Raw genomic sequence first — 22,260 nt, forward strand, 5'->3', positions numbered from 1 at the left:
GTAGCTGGCTATCCTGGTCCAGAAAGGAAAGAAACTCTCCGTTTGTGGCTGATCTAACAGAGCTTGTTTTCCAGGGTTGTGCATGAGCCAGCGACCCAGGCCCCAGATGAGTCCATCCTCCAACATCATGGTTCATTTAACCCACTTCTTGCTTAGCAAAAGGCAGTTGTGGAGCCAGCCTTGGGGTTCAAGCTTGCTTATACAAGAGTCTCAGTAGGGAGAGAGTGGCATGGAGAGTTGAATCCGTGGAGATTCAGAGTTGGAAGATTCTTCCTGGGCATACCTGTTAGACCTTCTCTTCCAGCTCAGCTGGATTCCAGATTCCAAATGAGACAATGCCGGGCTAGGTCATTCAGAAGAGGAACATTCCATCATAGACCAAGGTGGGAATCAAAGTGGAACATTCCATCATAGACCAAGAGGAGAGTCAAATTGGAACATTCCATCAGATAACGATGGGGGAGTCAAAGTGGAACCAAGGGGGAGCCAGAAGCGGAGCATTTTATCCTAGATCAAGGCGGGAGGGGAGGGGAAAGCCAGAGACAGAACATTCCATCATAGACCAAGGAAGGGGGAGCCAGAGGGAACATTTTATGACAAACCGAGGTAAGAGCCGGAAACAACATTTTATTGTGGACCAAGGCAAGGGGGCTTCACACTCTGTTTTGGAAAACTTGAATGTCTAGACCACACATGACCACACTTGAATGTGAGACAACACATGTCTCAGAGAAGGCTTCCCATAGACTAGTAAAGTATCATTCTTACTATGGAGCTGGAGGGCTCCGGACAGAGCTCAGTGATACCCCTCTCCCCTGGAGCAGAGGAGGGTGGGTGAGTGGCACTCACAGGGCTGTCTTGGTCAGGGCTGGCCTGGGGTCTGTTATTTCCAGCAGATCCTCCGCCTCATCTCCCATCCAAACTCTCAGTCCTAGAATCTGGCTCAGAGCTTGCCCGGATACTGCTCTGGGACCCAAGCTAGCCTCCTGGATCCCTCTCTAGCCCAGTGGTTCTCAACTGGGTGTGATTCCTGCCCCCAGGTTCCCTCAACAATGTCTAGAGACATTTTGGTCACACTGGCATCAGACGGGTAAAGTCCAGAGATGCTGCTACACCTTACAATGCACAGTGAAGCCCTCCTCCACTCACATGCAGCAAAGAATTATCCGGTCCCAGATTTTAACAATGCCCAAGTTGAGAAACCCTGACTTCAGTGATTTTTCTGCCAGAAATAACCACCTTCTAATATTCCACTGATTTGGAAAAAGGCAAGGTCGCAAGTTCAAGGCAATTCTCCAAACTTAGCTTAGAGTAAGACACTGCTGTTTTTAGAGAACTTGGCATTAAGTCCCATGTCAATGGGAAGAGGTAAAGCAAAGCTGGCAAAAATGCATAGATTGAGATATATTATAAAGAAAAAACTTAAAGAAAAAGTTCTCTATCTGGCTTTCGTGACATGGGTTTCCCCGTGAGCTTTCTCTGATCCAGCCATTCTAGGCATCCTGCTACTTCCCCAAGCTCACACCTACATCAGGCCCCTCTGGAGAACTTGATATTCTGTGCCTAGTGGGTGTTCTTAGGGTATCACAACATTTCACAGGCTGTTCCTGCACAACAGTCACCACTTTCTCACACAGCTGTTTTTACTCCCTGACCAGGCTTCATGCAGGACACTCCCCCACTATTCTTGCTTTCCCCCATCACTCTCTTTAAAGCCTTCTAAACCAGTGGTTCTTTTTTTTTTAATTTATTTTTTATAGTGACATTGATAATGAAATCAAATAAGTTTCAGCTGTACATTTTAACAGTAGGGCGTTTATATATTTACACTGTGTTCACCTCTCATAGATTTCTTTCTGTAATCATGTATTTGAACCCCCTTATCTCATCTACCTTCCTCCTCCCCCTTACCCTATGATAACCACTAGTCTGTTGTCCATGTTCATGAGTTTCTGCCTTGTTTGTTAGTTTCTTTTAGGTTTATATCCCACATATAAGCGATATTATGTGATTTTCAACTTTTTAAATTTGGTTTATTTCACTTAGCATGTTATCTTGAGGTCCATCCATGTTGCCACAAATGCAAGTATTTTACCTCATATAGCTGAGTAATATTCCATAGTATATATGTACCACAGCTTCTTTATCCAATCAACTATCGTAGGACACTTCGGTTGCCTCCATGTCCTGGCCACCATGAATAATGCTGCTACGAACATCGGTGTGCAAATATCTTTTCAGATATGAGTTTTTAAGTCTTTGGGATAAATACCCAGTAGAGGGATTGCTGGATCATATGGTAGATCAATTATTAGTTTTTTGAGGAAACTCCATACTGTTTTCCATAGTGGCTGTACCAATTTGCAGTCCCACAAACAGTGTATGAGGTTCCTTTATCTCTGCATCCTCTCTAGCATTTGTTATTATTTGTCCTGTTGATTATAGCTATTCTAACAGGTGTGAGATGGTATCATGGTTTTGATGTGCATTCCCCTAATAGCTAGCAATGTTGAGCATCTTTTCACATATTTGTTGAACATTTGTATGTCCTCTAGGGAGAAATGTCTGTTTAGGTCCTTTGCTCATTTTTGATTAGATCATTTGGGATTTTTGTTGTTGTTATTGAATTATATGAGTTCTTTGTATATATTGGATACTAGGCCCTTATCAGAGGTGTTGGTTCAAATATATTTTCCCATTTGGATGGTTGTCTCTTTACCTTATTGATAGTTTCTTTTGCTGAGCAGATGCTTTTTAGTATGATATAGTCCGATTAATTTATTTTTGCTTTTACATCCTTTCCCTTTAAAGTCAAAGTCATAAAATCCTCTTTAAGTCTAAAGTCCAAGTTTCTTCTATGCATTTTATTGTTTCGGGTCTTATATTTAAGTCCTTAATCCATTTTAAGTTAATTTTGATGCATGGTGATAGACAACAGGCTAGTTTCATTCTTTTGCAGGTGGCTTTCCAGTTTTCCCAGCACCATTTATTTAAGAGGTTTTGCTTTTTCCACTGTATGTTTTTGACTTTTTTTTTTTGTCAAAAATTACTTGCTCATATAAATATGGGTTTACTCTGGACTCTCGATTCCGTTCCATTGGTTCATGTATCTATTTTTCTGCCAATATTATGTCATTTTGATTCCTGTCACTTTGTAGTATAATTTGAAGTTGGGCAGAGTGATGCCTCCAGCCTTGTTCTTTTTTCTCAGGATGGCTTTGGCAATTCAGGGTCTTTTGTGCTTTCATACAAATCTGATGATTTTTCATTCTATTTGTTTAAAAAACACTGATGGGATTTTGATAGAGACTGCATTAAATCTGTACAATGGTTTAGGTAATAAGGTCATTTTAACTATGCTGATTCTTCTAATCCAAGAGCATGGAATATCTTTCTATTTCTTTGTAACTTCAATTTCTTTTAATAGGGTCTTATAGTATTCATTATATAGGTCATTCACGTGTTTTGTTAGATTTATTTCTAAGTATTTTATTCTGTTTGTTGCAATTGCAAAAGAAATTATTTTTTCCACTTCATTTTCTGACACTGCATTATTAGAATATAGGAATGCTATGGAATTTTGAACATTGATTTTGTATCTAGAGACTTTACTCTATTTGTTTATTGTTTGTAGTAGTGTTCTTGTGGAGTCTTTTGGGTTTTCTATATAGAGAATCATGTCATCTGCAAATAGTGACAGTTTGATTTTTTTTTCCTATTTGGATACATTTTATTTTTTTCTCTTGTCTGATTGTACTCGGTAGGACCTCCAACGTTATGTTGAATAGCAGTTGCAATAGTGGACAGCCTTACCTTGTTCCTGATCTTAAAGGGAAGGTATTTCATTTTTCACAATTCAGTATAATGTTGGCTGAGGGTTTGTCATATATGGCCTTTATTATGTTAAGGTACCTTCCTTCTATACCAATTTTAAGTGTTTAATCATAAGTGGATGCCGTATTTTGTCGAAGACTTTCTCTGAATCTATTGATATGATCATATGATTCTTATTTTTTAATTTGTTTATGTGGTATATCATAGTAATTGATTTGCATATGTTGAGCTATCTCTGTGCCTCTGGGATGAAGTCCACTTGATTGTGGTTTATAATCTTTTTAATATGATGCTATATTGGGTTCTCTAGTATCTTATATAGGACATTTGCAGCAGTGTTCATGAGAGATATTGGTCTGTAGTTTTCTTTTTTTGTGTTATCCTTACCAGGTTTTGGTATCACAGTTATACTGGCCTCATAAAATGAGTTGGGAAGTATTGCCTCTTCTTCGATTTTTTGGAAGAGCTTAAGGAGACCAGGTATTAACTCTTCTTTAAATGTTTGGTAGAATTCACTGGCGAAGTAGTCTGGTCCTGAACTTTTACTTTTTGGTAGGTTTTCAACGATTGTTTCAATTTCCATACTGCTGATCAGTCTATTCAGATTTTCTTGATTCAGTCTAGGAAGGTTGTATTTTTCTAAATAGTTGTCCATTTCTTCTAGGTTATTAAATTTGATGTTATATACTTTTTCATAGTATTCTTGTATGATCTTTTGTATTTCTGCAGTGTCTGTCATAATTTCTCCTCTTTCATCCCTGATTTTGTTTATTTGTGTCTTTTCTCTTTTTTCTTTCTTGAGTCTAGCCAGGGATTTCCCAAATTTATTAACCTTCTCGAAGACTCAGCTCTTTGTTGCATTTATTTTATCTGTTTTGTTTTCAATTTCATTTATTTCTGTTCTAATTTTGATTATTTTTTTTCCTTCTGCTGATTTTAGTCTTCATTTGTTTTTCGTTTTTTAGTTTTCAAAAGTGAAGTGTTAGGTTGTTTATTTGGGCTCATTCTTGTTTTTTGAGATAGGCCTGCAAATTGTTTCAGTTTGTCTCTATGTATGTTGAACATTAACTACTATCTCGAAATAGCAAATCTCTTCTAATTATTTAAGCTTGTAATGCCCTTTTCTTAGTAAGGGTTGTACTCCTGTGCTTCTATCTGCCTGCTAGTCACCTTACTCATAGTTACATGTTTGTTTGTTTTTTTTTTGCATTTTGTTTGAGGTGATCTGATATTTTTCAGAATTTTCCCTACTGCAGGCCTCATAGTGGAGAATTCACTCAATTTCTGCATGTCTGGAACTATATTTATTTATCCTTCTCATCTAAAGGAGAGCTTTGCTGGATACATTATTTTTGGCTGGCAGTTCTTTCATTTAATAGTTTGAATATTTGGTTCCATTCCTTTCTGGCTTTTAAGGTTTGTGCTGAGAAGTCTCATGATAATCTAATGGGTTTTCCTTTAGAGGTTACCATCTCCATTTCCCTAGCTGTCCCGAGAATTCTTTATTTCTCTTTGATTTTTTGGTAATTTTAATATAATGTGTCTCAGAGAGGGCCTTTTTGGGTTGATATAATTAGGTGTTCTGTTGACTTCTTCAATGCCAAGCTCCAGCTCATTCCTTAGATTTGGGAAGTACTTGTCAACTATTTGTCTGAAAATGCTTTCTAATTCCCGCTTCTTTTCCTCCCCTTCGAGAATGCCTTTCCTGATGGTATCAGCTAGTTCTTGAATTTCTCTTTCATTATTTTTCATTCTTTGGTTTCTCTCTTCTTCTTTCTGATTTATTTCTAGATTACTGTCTTCAATATCACTGATCCTTTCTTCCTTCGGTTGACTCTATTTCCCAAGTTTGCTATTTCATTTTTCATCTCTTGTAGTGTGTTCTTAATCTCCAGAAGTTCTATTCTGTTCTTTTTGAAGGTTTTGATCTCCTTGCTAAAGAACTCATTTAGCTCATCTAGTTGTTTTTTTTAATTCCTGAAATTGTTGATATGAATTGTTTTGGATATCATTGAGTTTTTTCAGAAGTACCTTCCTGAGTTCTTTGCAATTTAAGTCGCATATTTCCATGTCTGTAAGCTTATTTTATTTATTTTTTTTTGGAGATTTTTCTCTTTCTTTTTTAACTGCTATGTTGCCTTAGTTGTTCATGGTGTTTAATGGACTATTTTTCCACCTGGGCATTCATTGAAGTGTATTCTTCTTCTCCCCTCCCCTCCAGAAAGAAGATTTATTATATTAAGGTCTCTCTTTAGGCTGTTGCAAAGAAGGCATTTTTCTTTTGGTTTCCAGTAGGTGGTGTTAATCCTTTTGGATCCCTGCTTTATATAAAGCCTTACTAATGCCTTTATTCCTATAAATATTTAATCATGCTTTCTACCCTCAGTCTCAGTCCCTGACAGTGTTAATGTTGCAGAAATGTTGTGAAACAAGACTGGCGACAAACCAAACACCACTCAGAGAGTTGGAGAACTCAGGTTTTTTATGCCAGCAGTCCCAAAAGAGCATCAGAACCATTACTCGAGAAAAATATGAGAACCCGGCCAGCTTTTTGGCCAGCTGGAGAAATCCTTTAGGAGGTATATGAATGTAGATCCCACTTCCCCTGCAGGGTTAGCTTTGTTAGACAAGTATTTTATTAGCCAGTCAGACCCTGATATCAGATACAAGCTTCAAAAGTTGCAAATAAGGCCACAGACTAACCAAAATCAATTACTAGATATGGCCTTCTTGGTCTATAACAATTGAGATCTTGAAGAAGGAAAAAGAGAACAGAATAAAGAAAACGACAAGCCAGGATTATGGTTGTATAATTGACCAGGCCCTTGGTACCCAACAAGCATCCTCAAGAGACAGGGGAATAAGGAGACATTGAGTTCTTGCTTCAAATGCAAGAAAGTAGGATATTGGGCAAAGGACTGTACTGAAAAGCCTCCGAGCCCCTGCCGCACATGCAAAGAAACTGGTACCTATTCCTGGCATTGGAGAGTTGACTGCCCATGCTCCCAGGGAGGAGGGCGGCCAGCCAACGCCCTAATAGCCCAGGTTGGGGAACTGTGTGAGTGAAGAGGCCCAGGGAAATCCTTGCTGCCCCTGTACAGGAATGTGGTCATCACTATCTAGGAACCCCGGGTAATTCTGGACATAATAGGTAAGCAAGTTCAGTTTCTTTTAGATACTGGGGTAACATATTCTGTTCTTCTTGCATTTGCAGGAAAACCCTCCTCACAAACTATGATTATCATAGGAGTAAGAGAAGGCAAGGTCAACCATGTCATTCCACTACTGACCTGCCAATTTGAAGATCAGATCTCTCAGTGGGAGTTTTTAATAGTTCCAATCTACCCAGCTCCCTCGTTATGATGGGATATTTTAACTAAATTAGGAGCAATATTATAACCCGGGTGTAGACCCCACCAGACTTTTAATGCTTCAAGAATCAGCTAACATATCAGAAAACATTGACCAACAAGTTAATCGAGTGGCTTGTTATAATGGCAAACCCAGGATAGCCATTACTGCTGCGCCAGTAAAAATTCAGCTTCTATTCTCCTTCACCAAGACCCAGACTTATTAGCTGGCCCAATGATAGGAGCACCTTCCCAGAGATCTTGGTAATCAAGAATTTTCTCCTCCTTTACCCTCGGACTCTCAGAAGAAAATGAGTTCTCTCACCCAAACCCCACAGACTGCCTTAGTGCCAGAGGTCTTTAAGATGTCCAATAACTGGCACAGGGCAGAGAAGGAAGTTCTTTGTCTAGGGACTAAGGCAGCACTTTAGCAGGAAACCCAAGACTCTGCCCTGATTAAGGCAGAAAGGAAAAGAGGTCCATGAAACCTCAGTAGGCAGGGACTACAACCCTTCTCAGCAGGAAGCAGATATGGAAGAAGAGACCTCCCATCCCTAAATATCCATACTAATAATAAAGGGGTTCATGGCTCTTAGAAAAGAGTTAAGCAGGAAAATTAGGGGCTTTCCAGGTCTGCCTGCAGAGACACTGAGGTCATCCTGTCTTACAAGGGGTACACCCTAATCCACCAATAATTAAATGAGTCATGGGGGTCCTGGTCCAGAATATGGAGTTGGGGATTCTGGCTTCTCCCATTTTCAGGTCCTCTTCTCATGTTCTTCATATATCTTGTATTTGGTCTCTATATCCTGAACTCTCTCCTCACGCCTAGAGCCCATAAATTACAGATGGTTGTGACATCTCGACCAACCTTATACCAGCCCCTAGGCCAGGAAGATAAGGAGGTTGATGCCCTTTAAGAATTTAAAGGGCATCAAAATGGGGGAATGAAAAGGAATTTTCCACTCAAATGGCTAACATTTAATCTGTAGATTTTCTTTAGTAATGGTACTACCTCTGTTCCAGGGCCATGGTCCTAGGGGTTCCTAGCAAAGGCCTCATCTGCCACCTGACAGGCCATTGTTAGAATGCAGTCCTTTTCAATGGTTGTACAGTAGGTGGCTAAAATAAGTTGGATATCTTTTGCTGGCTTTTCCTCGTTCTTTCCCGAGCTGGTCAGGCTGCTCAAGCTCACAAAGAGTGAAGTTTTCCTGGGGTCAACTTGACTCTGTAACCCCCTGAGAAGCCTTAAAAAATTTTTTTTTCTCAACATACAACAGTCGGCTTAGAGGAAACTCTCCCCATATTTGCCTTAGGGAGTTTCCCAAATAAACCTTAAAATTTCAAGAAAATAATTCAACAAAGGGCCCCTATGTCAAAAGGACCATTTGGAGACAGACAATTCTTAAGCCCAATCAGTAATTAATTGTCTCCCCTTGCCCCCATGTATCCCATCCTGTGTTGGTAACATAAAGACAAACAAGTGTGGGTGCCTCCTCCAGAGAGGAGACCACTCAGGTGCTCATCTGGCTATGTCCTGAAGGAGCTTAGGTGAAGCTTGGCCATAGCAGACTCAGCTTTGTGACTTATGCTCAATGCTGCCCTGGACCATATGCCGTACACTATGGAGCCGCAGATAAGCTCACTTGGACTCCGTAGCCTTTAGGGGACTTTAAGGGTGCCCATCCATGGAGCCACAAATTTGTACCTGTCTGAGTCAAGCCGACCTGGCTTCCCATTCACTCACTCATTCGCAGACCAGGTTGTACAGTAGGTGGCTAAAATAAGTTGGATATCTTTTGCATTGTCTCCCCACTTTTGGAAGGCCCTGATCTATGTTTTCCTCCCCTGGGAAGACGCTGATATCTTCCCCTCCTGGGAAGACTCTGGTGTCTTCCCCCACTTGGAAGACCCTGATGTCTTTCCCCCCTGGGAAGACCCTGATGTTTTCCTCCACCTTGGGAAGACACTGATGTCTTCCCGCACTGGGAAGACTCTGACCTGTGTCTTCTAACTGAATACTATGAGGTGATAAAGCTTCTCTTCCATCTGAAGATGGGACCTGATCAGGGGGCTGAGCCCTGAGGCCCTACCTTATCCTGTGGCTGCTCCTGGTGAGTTGGTCTGTCCTTCCTATGAGTCTGGTCAGGGGCTCAGCAGTCCTGGGATTTGGGGCATCAGTCCAATAAAGAACCTGGAATACCATCAGGTGGCATGCCTCCTCATTCGTCTTGGAGTCCCTCTACCCCGGCCTGGCTGAGCCACAAGTCCAGAGGCTCAAAAGGCTGGTGTGGTTGGAATTTCACTGTGTCTTCCAGAAATGTTTCAGAAAAGCTGTGAAACAAGACTGGCAAGAAACCAAGCACCACTCGGAGAGTTGGAGAATTCAGATTTATTATGCCAGTAGTCCCAGAAGAGTTAGTGCTTTGAAGATCTGGGCCCTGAGCTCAGGGGTAACCTTACTTTTATAGAGCTTAACAAGCAAAGGCAATGCATTTGTTCTTAATACGCAAAGGCCATACATCTGTTTTTAACAAGCAAAGGCAATACATCTGTTATCTAGACAGAACAAGCAAATGGGACGGTGAGTCTTCAGTTGATCTCAAGGTCACCTGTACCTTTGCCCTATGTGGCAAGCATGTCTACAGATTACAATGTTAGCCATTTGAGTGGAAAATTCCTCTCCATTTGCAACAGTTTCTGTAGTGTTTGCTCAGATTCCCCTGGGACTCTGCGATGTTCAGTCTCAGAGGATATGGGGGGAGGGGCCCTCTGGGTTGGGGGATGGGGACTGTGGCTCAGCTTTATGCTTTGCAACCACAGCTGGTAATAATCAATTGTCATTTCTCTTTCATTCCTGCTTCTCTGCCATCCCCACTTCTCTGTTTTCTACTCTGAACCCTGGTCACTGCTGCCAGCCATAGTGGAGCTCATAGCTCTGTCTGGCAGGGCTGTTCAGAGAACTCGCTGCTCCTTCACCCCTTTCCCCACTGCAGGGAGTTCTGGCTGTGAGAGGCTAGCTTCTTTGTTTCTCACAGTCTATGGCCCAACTCTTGCAGTTCTGACCTCTGGTAGCTTTCTTGCACAGATCCCACACTCAAACGTGCTGGTGTATAGTCTGGGTGTTTTTCGTTGAATTTTAGATGTTCAGCTTATTGTTGTTTCAAGGGGAGAGATCTGCAGACGTCTCTCACTCTGCCTTGTTTCTGGTATTAAACCAGTTGTTCTTACCTGGGAGTGATTTTGTCCTCAAGGGGACCCTTGGCAATGTCCAGAGATATTTTTGGTTGTCACAGTTTTGGGGGAGGGTCCTTCTGGCATCTAGTGGGTAGAGGCCAGCGATGCTGTTACACATCATACAACGCTCAAGCAGGTCACTGCCATGGTCTTAATTGTGTGCCCCACCCCCAAAGCTTTATTGAAGCCCTAATCCTTAATATGACTGTATGTGGAGATAGGGACTTTAGGAGATAATTCAGGTTAAGTGAGGTCATAAAGGTGGGGTTCTAATGTGATAGCATCGGTGGCCTTATAAATAAGGAAGCAAGACATCGCTCTTCCATGTGTAGGCACAGAAGAAGCCATCCACAATTGAAGGAGCTCTCTCTTTTTTTATGTTGATTACTTTAATATATGGAAATATTGATGACAAATACTTAAACAAAAACTAAAAAATTTAAAACTTGGGATATGAAAGTGAAGTTTTTACATTGACTTGGGCTCCAATTAAACCAAAAAGAACTCTCTTACCAGGAACAAATAGACCAGCACCTTGATCTTGGACTTCCCAGCCTCAGAATATGAGAAAATAAATTTCTGTTGTTCAGCAGATCCATCTAGGGGATTTCGTTATGGAAGCCCAAGGTGACAAAGGCAGCCCTACACAATACAGAGTTACCTGGTCCCAAATGACAGTAGTGCTGGAGTTGAGAAATCCTGTTAACATGTCAAATTTGAAGTTTCAGATATTCATATGCAAGTGGAGATTTCTGTGTAAGAGTATGATTTGTACGCCGGGTGACCGACTCGTCCTGGTTTTTACATTACATAACACTTTAAACAACAATTACATTAATTGTTAAAGAACCAACTTCTACAATATAAACATAATTGATACATATATATCACATATATGTGGAATCATTATATATGTGTATACATAATGAAATAGCTAATCTAGAAAAAAAGAAGCTTAACAGGAAAGATGAGGATCTTGGGTGTTGTGGTTTATGAGGCTTTTAAATGTAATACAGGAACATAGCAGTCAAAAGTATTTATCAATTACTACACATAAATCAAAATGCTGTGAGTTGCAACTGATATGTGTCAGAGAAAATATTGTGACATAAATACAAATGAATAAATTATGTCTATTATATTATATTATATTATATTATACACTCCTGTAATTTTTAGAAGACAAACAACCCTTTTAAAATGTATATATATAAGATCTTTACCTGATCAGAATTTCAAAAGACAAATTGACATAAGGACATTTGTTGGGAGAAATAATAAAAATAAAAACCTCTACCAACAAATCCATAAATGATAAACTGTATTATTACCTGCTGATTTGTGTGACATATTTTTCTAGCAGCAATCAGAAGCACAAGTATAGGTATAGGGAAGAAAGTAAAGTGACTGTGAACAGGGTGGGTTTTTTTTCCAAGTTAGAACAACTTTGGAGATGGAAAGATGATGAATTCAGGTTGGTTGGAAAAAGCTGATAAAATGATCTGAAGTACCCCCCCCCAAATATTAAGGTTTAGAGAATTAGATTTGGGCATTTACCTTGGAGAAATTGAAAGCATGAACTTAAATGAGATCAACCCAGATTCATGTCTGGGGAAAGGTGAGTCTACCATTGAACCCTAAAGCTCTGTCATTGGAAAACCTGAAAACCTGATGGTGCAGGGACAGCCAGAAATTAATAAAGAAAGCCAGTGAGATGACAACATCAAAGAGGAAGTGGTCATAGACAACTGACAGAGAAACAAAGATAAAGAGCTGAGAGGTATCCACTGCAAGTTCCAGGAAACTCATTAGTGTTTGTTAAAAAAACAGCTTCAGAGGAAGTGTGGGGTGAGAAACCAGTTTCCAGTGGTTGAGGAGTGACATGAGGGGGCAAAGCAAAGACAAACAGGGTGGGTGGTATCTTAGGGAAACTTGTGTCCAGGTCCATTGACCAGTAAGAGTAGAAAATGATGAACATTATTCCAAATAATTGTCTCTGTGTTCTGAAGATTAGCTCCTGTTTCTAACTCAGGGTTGGAAAACTTTGCTCCCACTGGTGGTGGTGGTGGTAGTGTTGGCAGTGGTGGTGGCAGTGGTGGTGGCAGTGGTGCTGGTGGTGGGGTAGTAACTGTGGGACATTGATAAATCCCTAGGATTACATCACATCCTCATAACATTACTAAGGACCTGCTGTTCCCTCCTTTTGGCAAATGAAGTTGGAAATAGAGGGGGCATATCTTGCCTTAGGAAAATGGATTTTAACAGAGATCAAATTTGGCCCTCTCTCCCCTTCCTCTTGATTCTTCAATAGATTTGTTGTATGAAATGGAATTAGAAAGATCAAAAGGCAGACTAGAGATCCAGCCTTATTGTTGTGATTGGGAATATGTAAGAACCTAGGGATATTGCAGAGTGGGGAGAGGTTGGGCTGAGTTAAGGAGGGAAAGTAGATGCCATTCTTAGCCTACAAACCTGACCTTTCCTAATATCCATGAAACCAAGATACTGTAGTATCAGCCTGCAGAAACAGATGGCCTAGCATGTCTTGAGAAAGGGAGATGGGCTAGACTAGTGCTGTGGTGTAGAGTGATGAGTGTGTGTGCTTTAAAAATATCTGTCTCTCTCTGCCTCTCTTTCTCTCTCTGTCTCTGTCTCTCTCTTCATCTACATCTATCTATCATCTATCATCTATCATCTATCTATTTATCATCTATCTATCATCTATCGCCTATATAATCTCCACACAATTGAGTATTATTCAGCCTTAAGAAAGAAAATTTTGCTATTTGTGACAACATGGATGGACCTGGAGGGCATTATGCCAAGTGAGATAAGTCATCAGAGAAAAACACATACTGCGTGTTCTCACTTATATGTGTGAAATCTAACAGATGAACTTGAAGAAGCAGAGAGTAGATGGTGGTTACCAGGGGCAGAAAGGTGCGAGAAATGGGGAAAAATTGTTAAGGGGACAAACTAGCAACTAGTAGATAAATAAGTCCTAGAGCTCTAACATGAAGTACAGCAATAATAGACAACAATACTGTATTATCGCTAAGAGACTAGAACTTAGTTATTCCCACCACACAAAAAAAGAAACAATTATGTAACACAATAGAGGTGTTAGTTAAAACTATGGCGACAATCATACTGCAATACATAAATATATCAAATCAACATGTTGTACACCTTGAACTTATAAAATGTTATATGTCAATTACATTTCAACTAAAAAATCCACCTTTCAATTTGGGAAGATGAACCACTAACTTGTATCTCTGACTCTGCCCCCAAATACCTTCTTCTTACACCTCATGGTTCATTGACTCATCAACACCAGTGGGTAGGGGTGAGGAGAAAAATGTCCCCTTCATCCATTCACTTGCCAAATTTACAAACTTCAGAGTTGCTGTTGACCCTACCACTTACTCAGCCATCATTTCTTTTTTCCCCCCTCTTTTATTCCAACCCCACTTCCACCCCTAACCTATGAATGTTGCTGTCTCCCCTTAAGAACTGGATCTCTGAAGGTGAGGCATCCTCTCCCACATACTCGCAGCGTGAACCCGGGGCCTGGCGCAACCAGAGATCGGTGCACCTGGAGACTGGCACACCTGGGGTATGGTCCGTGGCTCTACCTGTGATGTGAACCCAGGACCTTCTGCATGTAAAGCAGACGTGCTAACCACTACACTATGAAGCTACCCCTTAGCCATCATTTCTAAACACTAAAATGAAGTCTGGCTTCTGTGCCTAAAATATGTTAAGGGTGTCTATCTTCTCTCAGTAGTTATCAACTTTCATCCAGAATAATGTGGGAACCTTGTCACTGGTCTCACTGAATATGTTTTTTCAAAAGGAAATTAATTTAGCAAAAGAAGAACACAAAGAGATTTTATAACTGGGAAAATTCGTATTTACAAAAAAATATTGCAATTAGCTTATTCAGTGGTAAATATGAAAAATGTTCCCCATAATGTTGAAACTAAGAAAAAGATACCTGCTGTCATAACTCTTATTTATTAATGTCCTGGAGGTTCCAAGTAATAAAATTGGCAAAAAAATAAATAAATTTTAGAAAAAAATTCTAAAAATTTTTGAATCTAAAAATAACCTAAAACTGTTAAAATTAAGAAGTGAACTTTGCAAGACCACTGAATACGCAGTCTATATAAAAAAAAGTCAATTTTATTTTTATAATACCAGCAATAATAGCAATGTCATTATTTAAAGAATAATACCCCTTACAAAGTAAAAATTATGTGACTATGGATGTATCCAGAGGTGATATGACTAATGGATATATCTTGTGGATATTTAACAAAAGATGTGTATATTCTCTGCATAGACTATTATTTAGAGAAATTAGTGAAACATAGCACATCTATGGATCAAATATTATACAGGTTGAAACATTGAAGAGATAATGGTTTTCCCAAAATTGATCTGTAGCTTCAGTACATTCAGTACATTCTTATTCACAGCTTTAGTTGGTACTTTGTGAAAACTGACATTCTAAAGTTAACATTGAAATCTAAGGCACCCAAAATAATCAAGGAAATCTTGAAAAATGAAAACAAAGCTGGAGAATATATATTACCAAATCTTAAGATTATGTACCCATTGCCCATAGCTGGACCTCCCTCTGGATTACCAGTGGAACTCTTGTCTTCCTGGTTGTCAACCCCAGAAATAGGTGAGTCATTCTCAATTCTTTTCTCTGTCTTTTTTTGTGTTTTTAAAACTCTCCCACATAATTCCCTCTTCTCATTGAAATCAGAAGGATCTTTACACAGTTCACAATTCACCGTATCACATCCATGATCAAAATACGTAATGAGCTCCCATTACCTTAAGGATACAATGTGGATTTATTATTGCGAGTCTATGGCCGTGTTTGATCTTTCTTCAGCATTTGCTGGGTATCACCCAGAGTCACTCTCTCACAATCAAAGCTCTAGTTACACTGAATATTCTCCACCCTCTGTCTTGCATCTCAGCATGAATTGGTGCAGACGCCTACTTCCATCATCCCTTTCCTCACCTCTACATCCTCCTCAAGTTCTATTTAATGGAACCTTGTACAGGAGGAAGCTTCAATGACATTCTGATTTCCTCTATCACAAGACTTACTCCATTTTATTTACTCACTAATTTAAGATCTATACACCAGGCAATGAATCAATCCTGTCACATAAGGGATAATGTTTGCTCAGTGTGTTAGCCTTTCACTAGCACCTGACACATAGTAAGCTCTTGGGACAGAGACTGGAGTTGCCTAGTAAAACTCTGTCATATTATTCCCCACTTCATTGGTGACAGAAGTACCAGTTTGCCACAGAGTCACCTGGAATAAAGGCTACATTTCTCAACCTTGCTAACAGCTAAGTTCTGGCCATTGAGAAATAAATGGAAGTGTTGTGTAGCTGTTTCCAAAAATATTTATAACAAACAGTTGGCCAGTTCTGCCATTTCCTTCCTTCCTCCCTCCCTCCTTATCCTTCATTTTTCTGTCTAGAATACAAACCATGTCCAGTATTTCAAAAAGAGTAATGCAATATTTAACTAATTTGGCCTTGCCTTGTTGATGAGTTTTGGAAGATTTTGACTTGAACAGGTGAGAACAGCAGGGCCATGGATGGTAAAGACACTTCATTCCTCGAAGGAGGCTCCTTTGCCCGACTCAAACCCCTGCATCAATATCTTGAGGCCTAAAATACCTCTACTTTACACATGTTTTCCTTGAGACTCTACATTTCTTGCCATAAGTTAAAATACAAAAAACTTGGGATGTCATGAACCCATTCCAAGAAAAACCCTATCTCATTTTGGGATGAAGAAGACCATAATTTTATATTAATTTAGAAATTCTTGGACCTTAGAATACCTGATAGGTGAAGAACAGAAAAATAATTCAGTATTGGGGCCACTGGCAATAAGGTAATAATTGGTGAAATTATCAATTTCCTATAATATTGGGAATTATAATGGTTACCATGCCTTGAGTAACTTATATATGTCAGAGCTTAGGCTTGATATTTTTTATCTCATCAAGTTTTTATGTTATCCCTTTGAGGTTGAAATTATTATTCTGTGATATTTAATAGAAAATTCAGATTTATAGGATGAATTTGACCGGAATATTGGAGTGGGGCTGGGACCCATATGATGGTTATATTAATGGGTTAATCAAGTAGAAATTTTCAAGGAGGAAAGATTCGTGGTGCCCAGACAGCACATCAAGGACCATACTCAAATTCTGAGCTGTTCTCCAGCCCCATTTATATATCCATTGATTCAACATTTATTTCCTGAGAACTCTCTTAGCTGTGGGAGCTGTGAGCACAGCCATTACAGCTGACATAGAATTAACTCACATGAGTTGATGGTAGAGACGGGAAGATGTATATGTATGCAATAGCAGGATTGAAGTAGTAAATGTGATATTATAAGTCAAGCTGGAGGATTTGAGAAACAATCTTGGAGGAGCTGATATCTACTAAGAGAAACAAGGAATAAGGCAAGGATAAAGCAAGAAGACAGAATCCTGTGGGGGATGGGACAGAGGGAATCGGTACATGGCTGAGATCCAGGAACGGCATACTTATATAGTGACCCTGCTTGTTTACCACCTGCATCTCCATTGATTGGCTGTTGCCTCTCTGGCTCATGTTCCATTTAATAAATGCCTGTTCTGTACTGGATGTTAAACATTTTGAATGACATCCACAGAGAAAGCAAAGATGAAATTGAGGTGAAGACCACCATGGGAAGGGAATATGCCCTGGGGCCATGGCATTTAAGATGTTTTTAGGACAGACCAGAGTGGTTAAAAATTTGGTTTGTGGCAAGCAGGCACAAAAATACTTAGAACCTAAAGAGACAATGAGATCTGCCTGCAGATGAAATTCAGCATTTTCATCCCCTGCCCCCACCCCACCACCTCCTGCTTCCTCTAGGGTGGTTCATTAAACTCCATGCAGTTGTCATTTCATTTTCTGCAATGACTATTTCCTTCATGGGTATAAGATAGAGATCACACAGCCCAAGGTCAAGATCTGCTTTCAGCTCTACCTATGGCTACTGCATCTCTTGGTCATTCGTCCAGGTGTTTTTCTTTTCTGAAACTTCTTCTGCATTCCCAACTCAAAGCCAAGTTAGCTCCCTCTTGAGTCTTCTTACTGCGAAGCCGGTCTTCAGCCAGGATACACACAAGGGCCACCAGGACCAGGAAAGCCAGACAAATCTGAAGAAGATTCTGGGTAGTGTGATCCCACAGGGCAGGAGCTGGGGTCAGAGAAACAGTGATCACTGACCAGAACATATGAACACTACCTCACCCCACTTCTCATTTCCAGATCATGCTCCAAGCTCCTTCCTTTAGAGCCCACATCCCCAGCTGCTTGCTCACCTTCCTGGAATCCCGTCTTTGTGGTTACTAAGTAGGGCTCCCAAGAGTCTGCAGATGATAAGAAATGTGGAGAATTGAGTAAAACAGCTGGTGTTAGTGTCCTCTACCCCAGTTTCTCCTTCCCTTGGATATACCCCACAACACTCTGTTGTTTTTCAAGGTCCCTATCTCACACTTCAGGTCCTAGTAGCTTCATTGGGCAGGGGGAGTGGAGGAGTCAAAAGACAGATGGACCTGAGGAAGAATTCTTCTCTAGGACTGGTAAGTGTGTGTCTTCATGCCAGTCATAGCTTCATCTGAGCCTCAGTCTCCTCATTAAGTCCATTAATACCATTTTTTCTTCTTCTTAGAGAGTAAAATTCAGTCTTACCATTTTCTTCAAGGTCCTAAATGAGCTGCCCCACCCTATCCCCACCTCTCTGACATCATTTCCAGTCCCACTGGCCCCCTTGCTGGTTTTTGTTTGTTTGTTTGTTTTTATCACACTGGCCACCTTCCTGCCTTGGAGCATATGCTGTGGCCATTCCTTCCTTCTTCTCTGTGAGGCCCACTCAGGCAACTCTATTGACTATTGCTACCTAGCCTCCCAATAGTCTTAACTCCATTTGTTTCCATACCGCCATTTCTTCCTCGTGGATGGTATAATTGATGTATGTATTCTGACTTTGACTTATAGTCTGTATTGTCCTGCTAGAATACAAGTGCACAAGAGCAAGGGTATCTGCCTGGTTTACTGGTGTAACTATAGGTCATGGCACACACTATCTACTCAACATATTTTTAAATAAATACCATTTTTTTTAGTGTCATCGGTTTGATTCCTACCCCAAGTTTAGAAGTACCAGTTACTCACCAGAAGAAGATGGCTGCTCTGTGGGTGTGAGGCTGGTGTTCTCAGTACCTCCTGATAATGGAGATAAGGAAAAAGTAAGGGCTTTGGGTTGCCTCTGGCCTTTCCACCAGTTCTCTCAATCCTCCCCCTCCCTATCTCTCTGTGTAGGTGTTTCTTCTTATGAACAAAGAACTGGGCCTGTAGGAAATGGATGTAGGTGATGGCATTGGTGGAAGCTACCCTATCTACATCTTCCCATTTATCTCTCATCACTGGTTGGGTTCACTTAGGGTTCCAGAGAGGACATGGGGGAAAATTGGGGGTTTTCTCACCTGTGACCAGGAGTGTTACAGGCTCACTGGGGAAAGACCATACATGGTTGTTATAAGAACCGAAACATCTGTAGGTCCCTCTGTGGGCTGTGGTCACAGGGCTCATAGAGAACTCCGCCTGCATATTCCCATATCTGCGCTGTGGGTGGCTGGATCTCCCCTCCTTGAGCAGAAAGAATGTGCTTGTCGCAGTCTCTAGGTGACAATAGAAGGTCACCTTCTCTCCTGATATCACCTCAGACCCAGGATGAACTGAGAGGGTGGGTTTGTCATACATTCCTGTGAGAGAAGGTGGCTGGTAGTCAAAGGGCATCTTTATTCTCCCTCCAATATGTCCCATCTTCCTTATTCTTAAGACCAGGGTATCAGCTCTCTAGAATCTCAGCCTCTTCTAATTTCCAGATTTGTCTTGGTCATGGATGCACCCTCCAAAATCTCTCCTTTCAAGATCGAGACTCTTCTGTAGCTATTGGGGGTGTGTTAATTTGAATCTCTCTCTGGGAATTGCCATGGAGCAGTGGTTCTCAGAGTTTTGTCCTTGGGACCAGCAATATCAGCACCACCTAGAAGCTTGCTAAAAATGCAAATTCTTAGGCTCCACCCCAGACCCACCGCATCAGGGAAGGACTTAGGGATGGGGCAGCTATTTGTGTTGTAAAAAAAACATTATTTTTATTGTAAAATACCTGCAACATTAAACTCACATCTAAACCATTTTAAGTGTACCATTTGGTGGTGTTAAAATGCATTCACACTGTTGTGCAACTATCACAACAATGGGTCTCCTGCCCCTCACAGGATTCTTTTCATTTTGCAAAACTGAAACTTTGTCCTCATCAAACAATAATATCCTATTCCTCCCCCTCCCCCAGCCCCTGTCAACCACCATTCTACTTCCTATCTTTATGAATTTGACTGTTTTTGATAACTTATATACACAGAACCATAAAGTATTTGTCCTTTTGTGATTGGCTTATTGCACTTTCCATAATGACCTCAAAGTTCATCCACATTGTAGCCTTGTCAGAATTTCTTTCCTTTTTACAGCTGAATAATATTCCTCTGTGTGGATGGACTGTGTTTGGTTTGTCCCTTCATTTGTGGATGGACACTTGGGTTGTTTCTACCTTTTGGAGATGATAAGCAGTGCCTCCATGAACATGATGTGCTAAAGCCATCTGTGTTTTTATAAGTCTTCCTGGTGATTCTGTTTTCTCAAGTTTAAGAACATCCCTCAGCTAAAAGGGAGCCAAGATTACCCTCCTCCCATTCTACTCTGTTTCTTTCCACGCCATCATTTCCTCCTCACGTGTTATCTAATTGATTTATGTGTCCTAACTTGGATACATGGCCTGTCTTTTCCTATTAGAATGCAAGTGCTACAAGAGCAAGGGTATTTGTCTGGAACCTCCCTAGAAGTGGTTCTCGTCCAATCACTGGTTGATGCTAGGGGCAGGTTACAGGACCCCTAGCCTCATTTTGTGACTACACTAAAGGGTCATCTCAGGTCCAGAGTTTCACATTTGCTTGGCCTGATTCAGACTAAGAATTGCAGTCCAACTTCACCTGTCCGGCCTGTTTTTCTCATCCAGTGCAGGTGCTGTTTTTTGAGGACACTCCTCAGTTCTCCCTTCCTGCACATAAACATCTATCTCAGAATCTCTTACCTGAAGAAACTGACCTAGGACAAATCCACTCCGAAGACACAGAGATAACTCTCAGTAGATAACCAAGGGGAAGCCAAGGGGATGACTCTGCAGATGGAGGTTACCTGTGATCACCAGATCCAAAGGGTCACTGGGATTTGACCATAGCTCTCCACTTCGATAGGAACACCTATATTGCCCTGCCGTCTTTGAGGTCATGGTATGGATGGAGAACTTGACTTTGTTCATCATTCCAGGTGGATTCGATTTCTCCAAAGCAGAAAGTTGTCCCTCAAAGTACAGTTGGTACTCAGTGGCCTTGTGCATTCCTTGGCACCAGATGATCACCGGCATTCCGTTTGGAATTATGAAATTGGGCTTGGCCCAGATGGTAGGTTTGGAGAGAGTCTCTGGAAGAGAATCAGAAGCTGGTGTTGCAAAGTTCTTCACCACCCTAATTTTTACCCATGCTGGCCTCAAGCCCTTCCAGCAAACCACATCCCCTGCCTTCTCCTTCCCTTGTTGTCAGGTGGATATGTAGTTTGAACTGAGAAGAGTGACTGTTGGGCTTTGAAGGAAGGACTCACGTATCTGGGAGCTGACCCTCTGGCTCAGATACAGACCTGGAAGACAAGAAGAATGAGACGTGCTGCTCCCCACCCCCGACACCTGAATTCCATCTCCTTTTCATGGAGGAACTCACCAAGGAAGAGCAGGGTAGTGAGTGTACGAGGCATAGCATAGATTCTGCCAGGTGAATATGAAATGGCTGAGTGGAGACATGAGTCCAGATGGCCAGGGAGATGCACAGGATGTGGTGGTGAGGCCCACCAACAATCACCATGGGGCTTTCCTGTTAACTGTTTTACAAGAAGGTTCACAGTTCGCAGTTTCCTCCACTTCTGACCATTGGGCGTAAGGAAAGAACATGGTTCTCATGACACATCTGATCATATCTGAGGGCTAACCAGATCCTCTCACAATTGCCTGCCCTACCTGAAACTTATTGCTGGGTCAGCTTTTAAATTTTTAAATGTGGACACTAAGCCCAGGGAAGGCATAAGGCAGTGTTTAAGTGAAAACCTTAGAATCATTCTAAAAAATATGTGTTTAACCTTGGGCCCTCCTGTGTACAGCATGCGTAGGCTTGGGTAAGTCAATTGGTTTAATTTACATGGAATGATAAACCATCTTCAAAGCTTTGTTACAATATTTAAATCAAATGCTATTTTTAAAGCAAAAAAGTGTTCTATTTCCTACATAAGTACATTCCTTTAGTCTGTTACAGAAATGATTTAAAAAATTAAAAAGAAATTAACTATTAAAATATAATAAAATTAAAGTTAGCATTAATGATTAAATTTATATTAAAATTATTTAATGCAAAGTATAAGATATTAAATAGTTTAATATATTTTAAAACTCAAAATGCATTCATTGTTTTTTTTCAAAGTGTCTAAACAATTTTTGAAAATGAAATGTTATGCTAATTTGTATTTTGCCTGACATTCTCTGAGAAAATCTTCCCCAATCTATTAGCTTTTGTTCTTAATTCTTGATGTTGTTGAATATTTTCCATTCCCATTCTTATTTATATACAGTAAAATTCACTTGTTTG

At 40.6% G+C, this 22,260-nt stretch overlaps 1 protein-coding gene across 5 annotated transcripts; it reads right to left on the reverse strand.

Annotated features, from left to right (window-relative positions):
• Positions 1-15,128: 15,128 nt before the first annotated feature.
• NCR1 (natural cytotoxicity triggering receptor 1) lies at positions 15,129-21,556 on the reverse strand. 5 transcript variants are annotated; one of them, XM_036232340.1, is made up of 6 exons: positions 21,346-21,556; positions 21,230-21,265; positions 20,768-21,052; positions 18,686-18,736; positions 17,833-17,880; positions 15,129-17,708 (listed from the first exon to the last, which is right to left on the reverse strand). In XM_036232340.1, exons 1-6 carry the CDS (start codon positions 21,377-21,379, stop codon positions 17,518-17,520), a joined length of 645 nt encoding a protein of 214 aa, XP_036088233.1. In that variant the 5' UTR covers positions 21,380-21,556; the 3' UTR covers positions 15,129-17,517. The 5 variants fall into 5 exon arrangements, with proteins under 5 accessions (XP_036088233.1, XP_036088229.1, XP_036088230.1 ...); XM_036232336.1 differs by lacking the exon at positions 21,230-21,265 and adding an exon at positions 18,997-19,275 and having other exon boundaries at positions 21,346-21,553; XM_036232337.1 differs by adding an exon at positions 18,997-19,275 and having other exon boundaries at positions 20,768-21,265; positions 21,346-21,552.
• Positions 21,557-22,260: the final 704 nt, after the last annotated feature.

Source organism: Rousettus aegyptiacus, unplaced genomic scaffold (genome assembly GCF_014176215.1).
Source record: "Rousettus aegyptiacus isolate mRouAeg1 unplaced genomic scaffold, mRouAeg1.p scaffold_m13_p_14, whole genome shotgun sequence".
Lineage (NCBI taxonomy): Eukaryota > Metazoa > Chordata > Mammalia > Chiroptera > Pteropodidae > Rousettus > Rousettus aegyptiacus.

Excerpts from the sequence above, each read along its gene's own strand:
- NCR1 (XM_036232336.1), bottom strand. The coding sequence starts at position 21,379 with ATGCCTCGTACACTCACTACCCTGCTCTTCCTTG. Across the intron at positions 19,276-20,767 it reads TTTGGATCTGGTGATCACAG|GAATGTATGACAAACCCACC; the intron begins GTAACCTCCATC and ends CTTCTCTCACAG. Across the intron at positions 17,709-17,832 it reads AAAGACGGGATTCCAGGAAG|CTCCTGCCCTGTGGGATCAC; the intron begins GTGAGCAAGCAG and ends CTCTGACCCCAG.